This window comes from Theropithecus gelada, chromosome 10 (genome assembly GCF_003255815.1).
Source record: "Theropithecus gelada isolate Dixy chromosome 10, Tgel_1.0, whole genome shotgun sequence".
NCBI classification, from domain to species: domain Eukaryota; kingdom Metazoa; phylum Chordata; class Mammalia; order Primates; family Cercopithecidae; genus Theropithecus; species Theropithecus gelada.
The window spans coordinates 9,406,579-9,426,023 of record NC_037678.1 but is presented as its reverse complement, the minus strand read 5'-3'; the positions used below and the strand labels follow the sequence as shown (position 1 = coordinate 9,426,023).

Genomic DNA, 19,445 nt, shown 5'->3' with positions numbered 1-19,445 from the left:
TTTTTGAGACGGAGTCTGGCTCTGTCGCCCAGGCTGGAGTGCAGTGGCCGGATCTCAGCTCACTGCAAGCTCCGCCTCCCGGGTTTACGCCATTCTCCTGCCTCAGCCTCCTGAGTAGCTGGGACTACAGGCGCCCGCCACCTCGCCCGGCTAGTTTTTTTGTATTTTTTTAGTAGAGACGGGGTTTCACCGTGTTAGCCAGGATGGTCTCGATCTCCTGACCTCGTGATCCGCCCGTCTCGGCCTCCCAAAGTGCTGGGATTACAGGCTTGAGCCACCGCGCCCGGCCAAGATGAATCTTATATTTTCTTTATCCTTTGTTACTATGGTGAATGACAGTTTATAGATGTTCTGGTGTCCCCTAGATTCCTGGGATTATCCCAACTTGATGATGGTTTTTGAGACTTTGGTTTGCTCTCTTTAAAGAGTCTTGTTTCTGTGTCCATGAAGAAGGTTGGCCTGTGTTTTTTTATATTGGCCATGTGTAATTTCTATAATATTATTTCTGGGTTTTTTTAGAAGTATTTGTGTTAGCTTGAAATTGTCTTTTTCTTGAACGTTTGGTGTAGGGCATGCCTGTAAACAGTTCGGATATGGTGCTTTCTTTATGGAAAAATTAACCAAGGATTTATTTTCTTTAGTAGTAGTAGGATTACAGTGGTCTGGCTTCCCATGTGGTTTTCTTTTAAACTTTTATAAATGGGAAATTTCAATGTAATAGAATATATTATAAAGAAATCCCATGTGCCTGTTACCCAGCTTCAAGTTTACTAGTATACCACCCTTCCACCCTTTTTTTGCTGCAGTATTTTAAAGCAAATCCTAACCATGTCATTTCACCAGAAATATTTCAGTGTGTATCTTTTATGCCATTGTTGTAGTCAATAAAGTTAATGATTTCTTTTTTTTTTTTTTTTTTTTTTTTTTGAGACGGAGTCTCGCTCTGTCACCCAGGCTGGAGTACAGTGGCGCGATCTCTGCTCACTGCAAGCTCCGCCTCCCGGGTTCACGCCATTCTCCTGCCTCAGCCTCCCGAGTAGCTGGGACTACAGGCGCCGCCACCTCGCCCGGCCAATTTTTTTGTATTTTAAGTAGAGACGGGGTTTCACCGTGTTAGCCAGGATGGTCTCGATCTCCTGACCTCGTGATCCGCCCGTCTCAGCCTCCCAAAGTGCTGGGATTACAGGCTTGAGCCACCGCGCCCGGCTAGTTAATGATTTCTTAATATCACCCATTACTCAGTCTGTACTTAAATATCCCTTACTCTCATTTCAAGATGTTTTTATAGTTGTCTTGTTTGAATGAGGATTCCACCTCCCAGCTTACGCTATGAATTTGTTGGAGAAACTGGGACATTCCATATCCTATATTATTTCTTTTTTTGCTAAGGTTTGAGTATTTTCTCTGGAATGTATTTGTTTTGTATATTTTCATTTTTTTGTATAAAGTTGATAATAGTATTGCTTTGTCTTTTAATTTTCTTTTTTTCTTAACCTTCTTGAAGTTCATCTTTTGTTACTGCAAAAAACTAACTTCTAGTTTTGGTAATGCTGTTACATTCGTATTTTCTCTTTCATTTATGCTTTTATCTTTGTCTTCTTCCTATAAATACTATTTTTCTCATATAATTTGTATACTTAATTCACTATTTTTTAGCAACCTCAGGAGACTCACTGGAGAATTCATTAATTTTTAACTCTATTTTCTAACATAGGCCTTTAGGTTTTGAAATATATTTTTTATTACTCAATTTCCTTTGTGATTTCTGCTGTAACTTACCACTGCCTGCTTTTAAAATTTCTAAAGTGAAGATTTTTTTTGCCCTCTATGTTCACTATGCTAATGATAAAATATTTTCTTGGATACTCCAAGGGAAAAGTAAAAATTGCAAGTAAAGTACGATCTCAGTTTTGTAAATCACATAAATATAAGGAAATAAGGAACTATATCAGTATATTAAGCAGTCATTTTTGAATAGTGAGTTTAAGTCAGTTTTGTTACACATTTGGGTGGTGGTGGTGGTGGTTGTTTGAGATAGGATCTCCCTCTGTCACCCAGGCTAGAGTCACCTAAGCTGCCGTGATCCTCCTCCTTCAGCCTCTGTAGTAGCTGGGACAGGCACAGGCCACCAGGCCTGGCTAAGTTTTGTATTTTTTTGTACAGTTTGGTTTTTGCCATGTTGCCCAGGCTGGTCTCCTGAGCTCGAGCCATCTGTCCTCCTCAGCTTCACAAAGTACTGGGATTACAGGTGTGAGCCAGAGTACTCAGCCTTGTGACACATTTTTGATGGAGGAGCCCATATAATATTTTATTTTATTTTATTTTATTTTATTTATTTATTTTTTTGAGACGGAGTCTCGCTCTGTCGCCCAGGCTGGAGTGCAGTGGCTGGATCTCAGCTCACTGCAAGCTCCGCCTCCCGGGTTTACGCCATTCTCCTGCCTCAGCCTCCTGAGTAGCTGGGACTACAGGCGCCCGCCACCTCGCCTGGCTAGTTTTTTGTATTTTTTAGTAGAGACGGGGTTTCACCATGTTAGCCAGGATGGTCTCGATCTCCTGACCTCATGATCCGCCCGTCTCGGCCTCCCAAAGTGCTGGGATTACAGGCTTGAGCCACCGCGCCCAGCCCATATGATATTTTAAAAGGAAAGAGTAATTCTGTAAAACTCTGGACTCTAAATCATGCCCTGAGATCTTGGGATACAATTTGGTTTAGTTCGTATATGATCATGTGCTTACTATGTTACGCTGTAGGCAAGGAGTTGGTGTATAAGTGGTAAAACATGTCCTTCCCAAAGAGTGCATGAGTGGAGTGAGGGGTGGTCACAAGGGATGGCAGGGGGAGGAGAGGAGGCAAACCCGGAGATAAAAATTTCAGTGACATGATAAAATGCTGTAAGATATAGAAGGAGCAGGACTGGGAAGGAAAGAAAAAAAAAACAAGAATAGGAAGGGCACATACAGAAAGAGTCATACTTAGGAACCAAGATTGATTGGATCCAGTAGACCATTAAGAAAATATTTTGTCTTCAAGGGATGGACTGTTTTTTAAGAGGCTAATAGCTGTAGAGTTTTTGTTGTTGTTAGTAGACAGGGTCTCACAGTGTTGCCCAGACTTGATGTGAATTCCTGGGCTCAAGCTATCCTCTTGCCTCAGCCTCCTGAGTAGCTGGGACTATAGGTGTGTACCACTGTGCCCAGCTCCCAGTAATGCCTCTTTAATGTGAAAACTACTGTAGAGAATTAAAAGGGAAGAAAACTCAAATAATTTCTATAATAGGTTAATACTGTCAGTAGGTCAATATTGAGTAATTTTGTTCCCCCAGGGGACGTTTGGTGATGTCTGGAGACAGTTTTGATTGTCACAATTGGGATATGGGTGCTACTGGCATAAGTAGAAAGACCAGGAGTCTCCTGATGATACTCGAGGGCGCACGACAGTCCCCCTCCACCCACAACGAAGAATTATCACACAGCTCAAAATGTTAAGTGCCAAGGTTAAGAAACCCTGCATTAATCTATACTTAGCACCCTGTTTTGTTTGTTTGTTCTTTATTGAGACAGAGTCTTGCTCTGTCACCCAGGCTGGAGTGCAGTTGTGCAGTTAGAGCTCACTACAACCTCAAATTCCTGGACTCCAGTAATGCTCCCACCTTAGCCTCCTGAATAGCTAGGACTATAGCCTAGTGCCACCCCACCCAGCTAACTTTATTATTTCTAGAGACAGGGTCTTGCTGTGTTGGCCTGGGCTGAAGAATTCCTCCTGCCTTGGTCTCCCAAAGTACTGAGATTACAGATGTGAACCTCCAGGGCTAGTCTAGCACTGTTCTTGATAGGGGTGGTTTGGATGGTGAAGGAGCCAGAGGCATGGTTTTGTACCCTATTCTGGCTAGATTTTGGTTAAGGAAAGCTATTCTGTAGGCTACAGGTCAAAAACCCAGCCTGTTGAGGGCCTACTTTGAGACAGGTACTATATAGGAATTTGGTAAAAATGGTGGATAGCCCTCTGCTTAACTGGAGCACACACTGAATGTTCCACAAATGACGGGTCTTTTGTATCAGTTGTCTGTCTTTATGTATTACAATATTTAAAATGTTTTTTTTCCCATCCTGAGTTTAGTTTGTGTATAGATAAGTTATTTTAATTGTTCTTCTAAGGAACTTGGGAATATTAATACAGCTTAATTGCATTTCTTTTTTCCATGATGGTGGATACAAACCTTTAGCTGGCAACCCATGTAGTAATGGGTGTTGTGTTTTTTTTTTTTTAACTAAAAATAAAACTTTATTTCAATTATTACGCTAATTCTATAACATTATTTAGAATGCTAGGGTTTTTAAAAAAATTTATACTTTAAGCTTTGGGATATATGTGCAGAACATGCAGGTTTGTTACATAGGTATATACGTGCCATGGTGGTTTGCTACACCCATCAATCTGTCATCTACATTAGGTATTTGTCCTAATGCTATCCTCCCTAGCCCCCCACTCCCCGACAGGCCCTGGTGTGTGATGTTCACCTCTCTGTGTCCATGTGTTCGCTCTCCCACTTATGAGTGAGAACATGCGGTGTTTGGTTTTCTTTTCCTATGTTATTTTGCTGAGAATGATGATTTCCAGCTTCATCCTTGTCCCTGCAAAGGACATTAACTCATCCTTTTTTATGGCTGCGTAGTATTCCATGGTGTATATGTGCCACATTTTTCTTTATCCAGTCTATCATTGTTGGGGGGTGTTGTACTTTCAATCCCTTTATTCCTTGGTCTTATTTTAGGTACAGTTCTTAAGTGTTTTAAGTCTGTTGAGGTAACCAAATATCCCCTCAATTTAAAAAATCTATACAATTGTTTTAGTATGACCTAAAAAACTACGATACAAATAATATATAGGGCTGCGTGTGGTGGCTCACGCCTGTAATCCCAGCACTTTGGAAGGCCGACGCGGACAGATAGCTTCAGCTCAGGAGTTCAAGACCAGCCAGGTCAACATGTCAAGCCCCACCTCTATTAAAAATACAAAATTTAGCCAGGTGTGGTGGTGCGCACCTGTGGTTGCAGCTACTTGGGAGGCTGAGATGGTAGAATCACTTGAACCTGTGGATGGAGGTTACAGTGAGCCAAAATTGCGCCACTGCACTCCAGCCTGGGCAACAGAGCAAGACCCTGTCTCAAATAAATAGAAAAACGTGGAGTGAGGTTTGGAAATGATATTTAATGCTTATTAAGAACAAAATATAGGGCAGTTTTTAAATTTTGGTTTTGTCATACTTTGACCTTTATGTTTTCCCTTTGCTTTTAGATTTTGGCTCTCTGTTTGACTTGGAGCACGACTTACCAGATGAATTAATCAACTCTACAGAACTGGGACTAACCAATGGTGGTGATATTAATCAGCTTCAGACAAGTCTTGGCATAGTACAAGATGCAGCTTCTAAACATAAACAGCTATCAGAATTGCTGCGATCTGGTAGTTCCCCTAACCTCAATATGGGAGTTGGTGGCCCAGGTCAAGTCATGGCCAGCCAGGCCCAACAAAACAGTCCTGGATTAGGTTTGATAAATAGCATGGTGAAAAGCCCAATGACACAGGCAGGCTTGACTTCTCCCAACATGGGGATGGGCACTAGTGGACCAAATCAGGGTCCCACGCAGTCAACAGGTATGATGAACAGTCCAGTAAATCAGCCTGCCATGGGAATGAACACAGGGATGAATGCTGGCATGAATCCTGGAATGTTGGCTGCAGGCAATGGACAAGGGATAATGCCTAATCAAGTCATGAACGGTTCGATTGGAGCAGGCCGAGGGCGACAGAATATGCAGTACCCAAACCCAGGCATGGGAAGTGCTGGCAACTTACTGACTGAGCCTCTTCAGCAGGGCTCTCCCCAGATGGGAGGACAAACAGGATTGAGAGGCCCCCAGCCTCTTAAGGTAAGTACAGTTATGGTTTGTGTGCACAATTGGCACACATGTGAGTATTGCCATGACAGATGGAGGGATGGAGGGTTTGCCTTACATTGTATAGCAGTTTCCACATACTACACGACAGGAATTTACTGTGGGCTGTCATAAGTTTTAAGAAGTGCCTGTATTAAATTTAAGTAAAACATTTATTTTACAACTGGTATTCTATAACTTCATACTTCCAAATGATTGCTGGCTAATACTGGTTCTCTCTGGCACAAGTATTGGAATGTTTTTATCTCATTTCCAAGTCCAGTTTAGCCTTGTAGCCTCCTTATAAAATTACAGTTTGGAGATGGATGGCATTACACTATCTTCAGATGGAGACTCCATTTGTTCCTATTGCTTTGACTCTCCTTGGTTTTCAAGAGAGACATTTATTCTAAGAAATGTATTAACTGGTATTTTTCTTTATTGGTTGATGGAAATTAAGGTGCATTTGTTTATATGAGACCTCAACAGTGTAGATGTTTCAGTGAACCAGAACTTGGCCAAAGACTTCTGTTAGCTTAGAGAATGCTAAGTATATTATTTAAAATACTTTAAACTCTTTAAATGTGTACCCTGTATACATAAATAAGACATAATCACACATACTTCAGTGCTTATTTCTCCATATTTTTCTTTACATATTTTATCCGTTTTTCTTAAAATGGGATCACACTATGGTTGCCAGTGCCTGGCATGATGGCTTCACTTGGAAGATTAAGTTGGAGATAGGTACAATTTTCACAAGGAGTCAGGAGCAGGTTTTCTCTGTAACAGGAATAATTTGAGCAGGTATCAGGACTTCTGTGTTCCTGAGAATATTGGGTGCAGTGGCTCATGCCTATAATCCCAGCACTTTGGGAGGCCAAGGCAGGAGGATCTCTTGCACCTTGGAGTTAGAGACCAACCAGGTAGCATTGACCCCCATCTTCTATTTAAGGGGAAAAAAAAAAAAAGAGAACCTTGATGGTGACAGAGACTGCAAATGTGAATTGAAGACAGATGGAAAAACTTGTGTTGGGGGAAACTGGGATGACATGTAGGAATTCAGAAGCCTTAAATGGTTTTTTTGCTACAAGAATATTGACAAGTTAGGATTCTGTTTTAGCATTCCTGCTTTGTAGGTTCTCGCTTTCTGCCCCTCACCTCCTGCCACTTATTTTTTTGTTTGTTTGTTTTTGAGACAGAGTCTTCTTGTGCTGCCCAGGCTGGAGTGCGCTGGCTTAATCATGGCTTACTGCAGCCTCAACCTGCCAGGCTCAAACAATCTTCTCTCCTCAGCCTCCCGAGTAGCTGGAACTAAAGGCGTGCACCACCACGCCTGGCTGATTTTTTTTTTTTTTTTTTTTTTAAGAGATGGGGTGGGGTCTCACTATGTTGCTCAGGCTAATCTCAAACTCCTTCTGGGCTCAAGTGATCCTCTTGTCTCAGCCTCCCAAAGTGCCAGGATTACAGGTGTGAGCAACTGCACCCAGCCTCTGACACTTTTAGATTGCCGTGTCAGTGTAGCTTACTTAGAATATTTGGAGTGAGAAAAGAAACAATAAGGTAAATTATTAAGTACCTTTTCTGGAATCTAGGAACATAGCTATGAAGAGATAAAGTCCTTGCCACCAATTCTGCTATGGAGAGGAGGGATGCCAGACTTAAAATAAACCCTCCCTGGTGGACAAAATACTTAAGGGTTAAAGTAGTGAATGAATTTACTTCATGTAACCTACTTTCTACTGTGCACATAAGATACGAATTTTAGAGTATGCCAGGTAAGTGCTATGGAGAAAAATAAAGGAAGGAAAGACTCATTGACAACTACTTGGGGGTGTGGCACTATTACGGTTGTAATCTAAATTTCTTTCAGAAAATGGGTTTATATAAAAGTGAACAAAACAAAAATTCCTGTCCTTGTGGAGCTTGTGTTTTGATATGAAGGAGGAATTCAAATTTTAAACTTCTGTTAAATGATATTTTATTTCCTTATTTTATGTTTATTAGAGTCTTGCTGTTGCCAGTGCTGGAGTGCAGTGGTGTGATCTTGTATCACTGCAACCTCTGCCTCCTGGGTTCAGGCAGTTCTCCTGCCTCGGCTTCCAAGTAGCTGGGACCACAGGCATGTGCTACCATGCCTGGCTAATTTTTGTATTTTTAGTAGAGAAGGGGTTTCACCACGTTGCCCAGGCTCATTGTGAACTCCTGACCTCAAGTGATCTGCCCATCTCGGCCTCCCAAAGTGCTGCTGGGACTATAGGCATGAGCCACCGCGCCCGGACCTATTTCCTTATTTTAAAGTGAGCCTGCCTATATTGATATTTTGTAAAGTACTTATATCAGTGTTTGACAAATGAGGGAGATTTAAATGTTTAATATATATATATTTTTAAAGTAACAAATACACTTTTAATTGATATAAAAACTACTCAAGGAAGGTCAGTGATCGTTTTAGCCTCTAATCTGTTAGAGCTGTATGGTGAGCAGCCTTGAGTAGCTGGGCTAACTGGTTATTTTTTTTTTTTTTTTTTTTTTTTTTTTTTTTTTTGAGACGGAGTCTTGCTCTGTCGCCCAGGCTGGAGTGCAGTGGCCGGATCTCAGCTCACTGCAAGCTCCGCCTCCCGGGTTTACGCCATTCTCCTGCCTCAGCCTCCCGAGTAGCTGGGACTACAGGCGCCGGCCACCGCGCCCGGCTAGTTTTTCGTATTTTCAGTAGAGACGGGGTTTCACCGTGTTAGCCAGGATGGTCTCGATCTCCTGACCTCGTGATCCGCCCGTCTCGGCCTCCCAAAGTGCTGGGATTACAGGCTTGAGCCACCGCGCCCGGCTGGCTAACTGGTTATTTTCCGGAATTCCCACCATCCACGGTATTAGAAAAAACAAGGCATTGTCTCAGTTTAGGAGAAACACATGGCCTACTAACCAAATCCAGTCACTCATATCCCGTATTTTTTCTTTAGCTCTTCTACTTTGTTGATGTAAGCTTTTATGGCATCTTCCTTGGTAGTCCCTTTCAGCTCATTCCAGGCATCCCACTTGGCCTTGCCCGTGAAGTCCAACATCCTGGGCCGTTCTGTATTTACATCACCCACGGTTGCTTGTTTGTAGCAGCCATAGATGAACAGCATCTCATCATCGGCTGGCTTGGTCTTAAGGTGCTTAACTTCCTCTGCAGCTTTCTCAAACTCAGCCTGAGACACCCTGGCTGCCTTGCAAGAACTCCAGGGAGACCGCGGAGGAGGCAAGGACCAGGAAACGATCGCTCCTGTTTAATAAATTTTAAAAAAAATTTTAAGTTATGTAGGTTTAGGATAAGATAACCACTTAAGGCTGGGTGCAGCAGTTCACACCTAGAATCATTCCAGACCAGCCCCAGCTGGTGAGACCTCCATCTCTACCAAAAAAAAAAAAAAATTATCCTGGTGTCATGGCACACCCACACCAGCAGTTGCCCTTCCACTGTACCAAGTCCTAAAATTATCTTGTAGAGTGAATTATACTCATTACGTTTCTTCTAAAACTCCTAAGACTCATGATATTTAAGAATTAGGATTTAAGGTGTGACGAAGTTTTCAGTGAGATTTGATGACTGTAAGCCTGTTGGCAGATGACATCAGCTTTTGCACACAGTTCTTTTCATGGAGGAATCTGTGGTTCAGGATGTGCAGGCAGGTGGTGATGTTACTACTACAGCTGTCTTCCAAAAGTCTGACCCATGGTGATTTATGGGAAGAAACTTGGATCATATTGCCTTTTACCCCAATCTTTAGATTCAGCATAAACTAATCAAATCCAAAATGTTTTTAAGTTACTTTTGTTTTCGAGACAGGATCTCTTTCTGTCACCCAGGCTGGAGTGCAGTGGCACCATCACAGCTCACTTGCAGCCTTGATCTCCCAGGCTTAAGCGATCCTCCTACCTCAGCCACCTAAGTAGCTGGTATTACAGGGACTGCCATGCCCTGCCAGTTATTTTTATTTTTGTTGAGACAGGGTCTCACTATGTTGTCCTGGCTGTTCTCAGCCTCCTGGCATCAAGCAATCCACCTACCTTGGTCTTCCAAAGTGCTCAGATTACAGACAGGAGCCACTGAGCCTGGCCACATTTTTTTTCAAGAAGAAAAAATAGGCATGGCTCAGTGGCTCACGTCTGTATTCCTACCACTTTGGGAGGCTGAAGTGGGAGGATCTCTTGAAGCCAGAAGTTAGATGTGCCCGGGCAACATAATGAGACCCCATCTCTACTTTTCTTTTTTCCAAAAAAGAACAGTTGTCTGCAGGACCCATTTCTTGTAGCTGCCTAAAACTGTGTGTGGCTTCTTCACCCTCTGTCTTTTTAGTTGAGGTAGCTATTTGTATGGTGGTAGGTCATTGGACATCTGGAGTATATTAGCTATGGAGAAAGAAACAAGATCAAAAAACTATAGTGTAGCAGAAATTAAGTACAAAATATTCCTTATTACATTTAGTGTGGGGAGTAAAGAAGTGGGGCTCAGGAGATAGAAGGGGCAATGATCTGGAGGTTGGTTGTTATTTTATTTTCTAACTCTTCAACAGATCTCTGTGGGAGATGGAAAAACAAAAACTAGAGAATCTTTTTTGGTCACAGTGACCAAAAGTGTCAGGAAGAAATTACTGCCAGCTGATCTCAGCAATCAGTGTAGTCTGTGTATTTGAACCCATAGTCTGCCCATAGAGGAGCTTGGAGTTTCCAGGTAATGCATCGTGATTAAGGGAACAAGCAGTGTCAGGAACTGGTTGAAATTCAGTTGGTCTAGGCAGGCAAGGCATGCAATCATGAAGGACCAAATTGGGGAAATATTTGGATAAAGACATTACATTTATTAACAAGAGACAACAAGGCAGCTTAGAAATTCCAGCATTTTGTTGATTCAGATAATAGGACTCTTGAGGGCATAATTTATTGTCTGTCTTGCGGGTTCTGTGATAGAATGACTTTCATGTTATGTCTATCATGAATTTTCATGCTAATAAGAAACAGGTGAAACAACTCCCCCATGTATAGGTATGCATATTACTGGAGCCACATTAGATAAATACTAGTACTTTAAAAAAGAAAAAAAAAAAGAAAAACATAGGCGGCAGCAGCACTTGCAGCCAGATTTGTAACTACCAAAAGTAGCCTGGACTTGATTTAAACCTGTTTCTGCATTCTGTTGCCTCTGCAGTCTTTTTGGCAAGAAGGTCCCCTCCCCTCCCCTCCCCTCCTCTCCCCTCCCCTCCTCTCCCCTCCCCTCCTCTCCCCTCCCCTCCCCTCCCCTTCGCTCCCCTCCGCTCTTCGACAGAGTTTCACTCTTGTCACCCAGGCTGGAGTGCAATGGCGCAATCTTGGCTCACTGCAACCTCTGCCTCCCAGGTTTAAGTGATTCTCCTGCCTCAGTCTCCCGAGTAGCTGGGATTACAGGTGTGTGCCACCAAGCCCAGATAATTTTTGTATTAGTAGAAACAGGGTTTCACCATGTTGGCCAGGCTGGTCTCAAACTCCTGACCTCAGGTGATCCACCCACCTCTGCCTCTCAAAGTGCTGGTATTACAGGCGTGAGCCCCTGCGCTTGGCCAAGAAATTATTTTCTCTGAATGCTACTCATTTCAGGCCACCTCATTCTTTTATGCTTCCATCAAACTGCCACTTGTAAAGTACTTGTAAATCATTCTTGTAAATTACTTACCTTAGTCTCTGAATTTCATCTGGAAAATGAAAATGTTCAACTTTTTTTTTTTTTTTTTTTTTTTCATTTTTTTGGTAATAGCATAAAGAAGATTAAAAATTTTTTGTCGGCCGGGCGCGGTGGCTCACGCCTGTAATCCCAGCACTTTGGGAGGCCAAGACGGGCGGATCACGAGGTCAGGAGATCGAGACCATCCTGGCTAACACGGTGAAACCCCGTCTGTACTAAAAATAAAAAAATTAGCCGGGCATGGTGGCGGGCGCCTGTAGTCCCAACTACTTGGGAGGCTGAGGCAGGAGAATGGCGTGAACCCGGGAGGTGGAGCTTGCAGTGAGCCGAAATCGCGCCACTGCACTCCAGCCTGGGCGACAGAGCGAGACTCTGTCTCAAAAAAAAAAAAAAAAAAAAAAATTTGACTTTTTTAAAATACAGGCAAACTGCCGAACCAATAAAGATGTCATATTCATATAGATTTGCAGAGTATAGATACTGCATATGATTTAAAGAATAAATTTTAGGCCAGGCATGGTGGGAGATACCTGTAATCCCAGCACTTAGGCAGAAGGATTGCTTGAGGCTAGGAGTTCGGTCAACTCCTGGACAACATCTCTACAAAAATAAAAGTGAAAATTAGCTGGGCATGGTGGTGCAGCCTTGTAGTCCCACCTACATGGGAGGCTGAGATGGGAGAATTGCTTGAGCCCAGAGGTTGAGAATTACAGTGAGCTATGATTATGCGACTGCACTCCAGCCTAGGCAACAGAGGCTGAGGTGGGAGGATCTCTTGAAGCCAGAAGTTAGATGTGCCCGGGCAACATAATGAGACCCCATCTCTACTTTTCTTTTTTCCAAAAAAGAACAGTTGTCTGCAGGACCCATTTCTTGTAGCTGCCTAGAACTGCTTGTGGCTTCTTCACCCTCTGTCTTTTTAGTTGAGGTAGCTATTTGTATGGTGGTACCATACAAATAGAGTGAGACCCTGTCTTTTTATAGAAAATTTAAAAGAAAAAGATTTTATCAAGAGCTCTGTACCTGTCTAAAACAGATGCTTCACAGAGGTAGTAACATTTGAAATTATAAGGATGAGTAGAATCTGCAGGTGTTTCTTAGTTAGGTTTTACTATCTAAGGAACCAACAGAAAATGCCTCTCTGTGAACTTGGTGTTTATTTCCAGGTTAGCATTAAGGAGTCAAATAGGAAAGGAAGTGTGCTACTGTTCAGTTGTAGGGAAAAGGAAAAGCTTGAGGCAAATGCTGGAGGCTCAAGGAGCATGATACTTTCAGATTTTAAAAAATCAGTATGGGAAATTTATATAAGATACCATAGGTAGGTAGTCAGACTTCATAAAGACTTTGGTATACGTACTGTGGGATTGATTTTTTTCTTTTATAGAGGCAGGTGAAAACAGAGGACAGGCAAACCTGTTGTCCACAGTCTGTACAAGCACTGGGATAGGTTTGAGTTGAGACAGTCACAGTGGGTAGGAATACATGGGAAAGATTTTAGTGTGCATGTGTGCTTTTACAGGTAGAATTGAAGGACCCTTTGACTGGTCTTGGCAGACAGAGAAGTCTGGTATGAATCCTTTACTTGGGCAGTAGCTATAGCATCTTGAGTTATTCTGAGTGCTTGCTCAATGTTTTTTTTGTTTTGTTTTGTTTTGTTTTTTTGAGATGGAGTCTTGCTCTGCCGCTCAGGCTGGAGTGCCATGGCATGATCTCCGCTCACTGCAAGCTCCGCCTCCCGGGTTCACGCCATTCTCCTGCCTCAGCTTCCCAAGTAGCTGGGACTACAGACGCCCACCACCGCGCCTGGCTAAGTTTTTTTGTATTTTTAGTAGAGACGGGGTTTCACCATGGTCTCGATCTCCTGACCTCGTGATCCACCCGCCTCGGCCTCCCAAAGTACTGGGATTACAGACGTGAGCCCCTGTGCCCAGCTACTCAGTGTTTCTAGTAGTGATGTTGACTTATAGTTGGGATGCTCTGTGTAATTTGACAGAAGAGGCGGGTGGCTTCAAACTTTGTTTGGGATATAAAGTTGACCCCGTTTTTGAATTATTTAAAATAATTAATTTGAAAGATTAATGAAAATGCATTTTTATAATTTTCATTATCAGTAAAATGTTTGACCTTTGAATAATCAATGCTGTTTTTCAATTATTATTACAGTATATTGGCTCCAGGTGAACTTAAATATAGAAAAGAAACTACTTTTTAAAGTACATAGGGAGCTGACACAGTGGCTGACGCCTGTAATCCTAGCACTTTGGAAGGCCGAGGTGGGCAGATCACTTGAGGTCAGGAGTTCGAGGCCAGCCTGGCCAACATGGTGAAACCCCGTCCTGACTGAAAGTAAAAAAATTAGCTGAGCATGGTGGCGCACACCTGTAGTCCCAGCTACTCAGGCTGAGGCAGGAGAACGGCTTGAACCCAGGAGGCAGAGGTTGAAGTGAGCCAAGATTTGCCCCACTGCACTCCAGCCTGGGTGACAGAGCGAGACTTCGTCTCAAAAACAGAAAAGTACATCAGGGTTGCAAAATCAAATGACTTGAAGGGCCGAGCAGGTGACTTAATAGAACAGCTAGGTTTAAAACAGTAAGGAATGGTGTGGAGTCTGGACTTTCACATGCTCTATGTAAAGGAGTCAGAATCAGAAGTTTAAAAAAAAAACTGTTATCAGTGTCCCTACACAAAAAAGACATATTCCCAAACCCTCTGTTTTCTACTTTCTATATAAACAAAATACAGGAATTATTCAAATGAGGCCGAGCGTGGTGGCTCACACCTATAATCCCAGCACTTTGGAAAGCTGAGGTAGAAGGATTGCTAGACCCCAGGAGATTGAGACCAGCCTGGGCAACATGGCAAGACCCTGTCTCTATTTTTTAATAGTCAAAAAAAAAAAAAGAAAATAAGAAAACATTCAAATGCTTGAGCATGACAAAGGGGTTAGATGGCTTCGGAGTCTCGCTCTGTCGCCCAGGCTGCAGTGCAGTGACCGGATCGCAGCTCACTGCAAGCTCCGCCTCCCGGGTTTACGCCATTCTCCTGCCTCAGCCTCCCAAGTAGCTGGGACTACAGGCGCCCGCCACCTCGCCCGGCTAGTTTTTCGTATTTTCAGTAGAGACGGGGTTTCACCGTGTTCGCCAGGATGGTCTCGATCTCCTGACCTCGTGATCCGCCCGTCTCGGCCTCCCAAAGTGCTGGGATTACAGGCTTGAGCCACCGCGCCCGGCCAGATGGCTTATTAAGTTGAATTTGCCAAAGAGCATCATGTATGACTTAATGGAAATGAATGGCAAACCTTGTTTAGCAGATAGAATTAAGATGATTAAAAGTATTTCTAAAACATCTTTATTTCAAATATTTACGAAAATAGCTCTGTAAATTTACCATACCCAAGGCCCCTAAATCTGAATTTTGATCTTAATCTTGAAAATGTATTGTCATTAGCATATTTTGTATAGTGGGTTTTTTTTGTTTGTTTATTTCTGTTTTGGAAACAGCGTCTCACTCTGTTGCCCAGGCTGGAGTGCGGTGGCCTGATTACTTTTGCAGCCTTGACCTCCCAGGCTTAGGTGATCCTCCTGCCTCAGCCTCCTGAGTAGCTGGGACCACAGGCACATGCCACCACATCCAGCTTTTCTTTTTTTTTCTTTTCTTTTCTTTTTTTTTTTTTTTTTTTTTTGAGATGGAGTCGCGCTCTGTCGCCCAGGCTGGAGTGCAGTGGCACAATCTCGGCTCGCTGCAAGCTCCACCTCCCGAGTTCACTCCATTCTCCTGCCTCAGCCTCCCAAGTAGCTGGGACTACAGGTGCCCGCCACCACGTCCGGCTAATTTTGTGTATTTTTAGTAGAGACGGGGTTTCACCATGTTAGCCAGGATGGTCTTGATCTGACCTCATGATCCACTCGCCTCAGCCTCCCAAAGTGTTGGGATTACAGGTGTGAGCCGCCGTGCTGGACTGGTTTTTTTGTTTGTTTGTTTGTTTGTCTTTGTTTTTTTGTATTTTGGTACAGATGGGGTTTCACCATGTTCCCCAGGCTGTTCGCAAAATCCTCGCCTCAAGAAACCCTCCTGCCTTGGCCTCCCAAAATGGTGGGATTGCAGGTGTGAGTAGCCAGGCCCGCCACTAGGTCCATTGCGATCATAGTTCCCTACAACCTCTACCTCCCGGGCTTAACTGATCACCCACTTTAGCCTTCCAATTAGCTGGGACTACAGGCATGCACCACCATGCCCAGCTGATTTTTGTATTTTTTAGTAGTTCTGGGGTTTTGCCACGTTGCCCAGGCTGTAGTGTGTTTTCTAATAGAAGCTGAGAATTTCCTTTGAAACTGTCTTTGTGAACTAGGAAGTAAAACCAGAAAAGGAATAATAATGTCTTAAATTTTATTCCTCATTTTGTTTTCTTTTGTTTCTTACTCTTAGATGGGAATGATGAACAACCCCAATCCTTACGGTTCACCATACACTCAGAATCCTGGACAGCAGATTGGAGCCAGTGGCCTTGGTCTCCAGATTCAGACAAAGACTGTACTATCAAATAACTTATCTCCATTTACTATGGACAAAAAGACAGTTCCTGGTGGAGGAATGCCCAGCATGGTGAGTACTAATCCATTACAGACTTGTTTTCAAACTGGCATTTTGACAAAACAATTGTGTTAAACTTTCACCCTTCTATTATGTAAACCGGGGTTTGTACCCACTAGGATCCTAAATTGATATGTAATCATCATCCCTGTGAGGAGGCTTGTGCTTCCTTTCCATTTCTTGTGGTTTTTTGTTCCTTGTGGTTATTGATCAGTGAGCGTGTTGATCCAAACAGGGGTAAGTGGACTGCTACATTGAAGTTTTAGGGTCCTGCCATTCAGCAGCTTGGTCTTGTGAGTATTTCCATAGGATGCGAAAGTGGAACCTTTCTCTTTTGGGGGAAGGACTCTCTGGCAAAGGATTCGAACTCTCAGTGACCATATTTATCAATATTATTTGATTCTACTACACAAAAGTAAATTCCCTCTTAAAAGTAATGTATTGTTTTAAACAGTGATTTTTGTTACATAAAGTTTTCAGAAACTTCTAGTGTTGTTTCTGAACAACACTCAAATTACTAATAGTAAATGTGTCTGCATTCAACTTTGGAAAAAATTGTCTGAAAAAATGATCTTTCAGATGTTTTTTTTTTTTTTTTTTTGAGACGGAGTCTCGCGCTGTCGCCCAGGCTGGAGTGCAGTGGCCGGATCTCAGCTCACTGCAAGCTCCGCCTCCCAGGTTCACGCCATTCTCCGGCCTCAGCCTTTTTAGTTTTGTCCTTTGTATTATGTTTATGGACTGCCTATATTTCAGATACTTTGCCAAGTACTAGAGCTATACAGATGAATGAAACATGTCATCTCTATTCTGAGAAATGTTCCCTTTTTTTTTTTTTGAGACGAAGTTTCACTCTTGTTGCCCAGGCTGGAGTGCAGTGGTGTGATCTCGGCTCACTGCATCCTCCACCTCCTGGGTTCAAGCAATTCTCCTGCCTCAGCCTTCTGAGTAGCTGGGGTTACAGGCATGTGCTGTCATGCCCGGCTAACTTTGTATTTTTAGTAGAGACAGGGTTTCTCCATGTTGGTCAGGCTGATCTCGAACTCCCGACCTCAGGTGGTCCACCCACCTCGGCTTCCCAAAGTGCTAGGGTTACAGGCGTGAGACACCATGCCCGGCCTGAAATATTCACTTTTTAATTTAAAAAACTAAATTTCTCCCAGAGTTTAGAGAAAGTAGTTTTTCGCCAATCTGAAAGACCCCTTTGCCGAGTCTCCTGAGGAGTTCTTCATTGCTCTTTAAAACCTAATTTGGGTGTGGTTTTAACTACAGACACCTTCTCACCCTTCCCTCTCCCACTGGAGTGTACCATGTCCTTTTCTCTGCTTTTACTCTCTGTGTATTATACATACTTACATCACTTCGTAATGTCATTTTTTTCTTACTAAATCGAGCTTCTTAAAGGTAGGAGCCTTGGTTTATGAATTCCCTATGTCGAAAAATGGAGTCTGGCTTATAGTAGACTAACCATAAAGGTTTTAATTGAAAATATGCACATCTCTATGACTCCTACCATTAAATATATTGTTATATCTCTCAGGGTCAACAACCAGCCCCGCAGGTCCAGCAGCCAGGCCTGGTGACTCCAGTTGCCCAAGGGATGGGTTCTGGAGCACATACAGCTGATCCAGAGAAGCGCAAGCTCATCCAGCAGCAACTTGTTCTCCTTTTGCATGCTCACAAGTGCCAGCGCCGGGAGCAGGCCAATGGGGAAGTGAGGCAGTGCAACCTTCCCCACTGTCGCACAATGAAGAATGTCCTAAACCACATGACACACTGCCAGTCAGGCAAGTCTTGCCAAGGTAAGTGGATTCACAGGGTTACTGTACTCAGCAATTAATTTTTACAGTCAGGGAGAAGAAGGAAAATGTGATCAAGTCCTATTCTGTGGTGATGGATATGTTTAGTACCTTAATTGTAGTGATGGTGTCTATGTATGTACAAAGTCACCAAAATGTATACATTAGAACAGGTGTGTTGGCTCACACTTATAATTCCAGTACTTTGGTAGGCCAAGTGGGGAGGATTGCTTGAGGCCAAGAGTTTGAGATCAGCCTGGACAACATAGAAAGACCTCTCCAGGCATGATGCCCCTGTAGTCCTAGCTGAGGGACTAAGAAGACTGAGAAAGGAGGATTGCTTGAGCCCAGGAAGTCAAGGCTGCAGGGTGCTATGATTGCACCACTGTACTCCAGCCTGGGTGACAATGTGAGACCATGTCTTTAAAGAAAAGGCTGGGCACGGTGGCTCATGACTGTCATCCCAGCACTTTGGGAGACTGAGGTGGGCAGATCACTTGAGGTCAGGAGTTCAAGACCAGCCTGGGCAATATGGTGAAACTTTGTCTCTACAAAAAATACTAAAGAACATCAGCCAGGTGTCTGGGTGTGTGCCTGTAGTCCCAGCTACTTGGGAGACTGAGGTGGGAGGATGGCTTAAGCCCAAGAGGCAGGGGTTGCTGTGATTCGACATCATACCACTGCACTCCAGCCTGGACGATAAAGCCAAACTCTATTTCAAAGAAACAAAGTGTGCATAAATATGTGCAATTTTTAAATTTTATTTATTTATTTATTTATTTATTTTTTTGGGACAGAGTCTTGCTCTGTTGCCCAGGCTGGAGTATGGTGGTGCCATCTCAGCTCACTGCAGACTCCACCTCCCGGGTTCACATCATTCTCCTGCCTCAGCCTCCCGGGTAGCTGGGACTACAGTCACCTGCCACCACGCCCGGCTAATTTTTTGTATTTTTAGTAGAGACACGGTTTCACCGTGTTGGCTAGGATGGTCTCGATCTCCTGACCTCGTGGTCTGCTCGCCTTGGCCTCCCAAAGTGCTGGGATTACAGGCATGAGCCACCGCACCTGGCCAGTATGTGCAATTTAAAAACTATTTATACCTCAAAGCATTTTAAAAATTCCATTGACTGGCCGGGCGCGGTGGCTCAAGCCTGTAATCCCAGCACTTTGGGAGGCCGAGACGGGCGGATCATGAGGTCAGGAGATCGAGACCATCCTGGCTAAAACGGTGAAACCCCGTCTCTACTAAAAAATACAAAAAACTAGCCGGGCGAAGTGGCAGGTGCCTGTAGTCCCAGCTACTCGGGAGGCTGAGGCAGGAGAATGGCGTGAACCCGAGAGGAGGAGCTTGCAGTGAGCTGAGATCCGGCCACTGCACTCCAGCCTGGGTGACAGAGCAAGACTCCGTCTCAAAAAAAAAA

General features: G+C 43.5%; 1 protein-coding gene and 1 pseudogene across 4 annotated transcripts in view; one reads left to right on the top strand and one right to left on the bottom strand.

Annotated features, from left to right (window-relative positions):
- Positions 1-19,445, top strand: part of EP300 (E1A binding protein p300) — a 94,478-nt gene that overhangs the window by 20,401 nt on the left and 54,632 nt on the right. For both annotated transcript variants that reach the window (XM_025398872.1, XM_025398873.1), the window contains exons 2-4: positions 5,300-5,934; positions 16,064-16,240; positions 17,766-18,027. In XM_025398872.1, the coding sequence (XP_025254657.1) occupies positions 5,300-5,934; positions 16,064-16,240; positions 17,766-18,027 (1,074 nt within the window). The remainder of the gene's footprint in view (positions 1-5,299; positions 5,935-16,063; positions 16,241-17,765; positions 18,028-19,445) is intronic.
- LOC112632826 overlaps positions 8,327-19,445 on the bottom strand; it is an 18,563-nt pseudogene continuing 7,444 nt past the window's right edge. The window contains exons 2-3 of one of the 2 annotated variants that reach the window (XR_003121453.1): positions 8,769-9,201; positions 8,327-8,442 (exon numbers count right to left, since the gene is read on the bottom strand). The product of XR_003121453.1 is annotated as an acyl-CoA-binding protein pseudogene, transcript variant X2 (transcript). Of the gene's footprint in view, positions 8,443-8,768; positions 9,206-19,445 lie in introns of those variants that run through there. The other variant, XR_003121452.1, reaches the window with a different exon arrangement.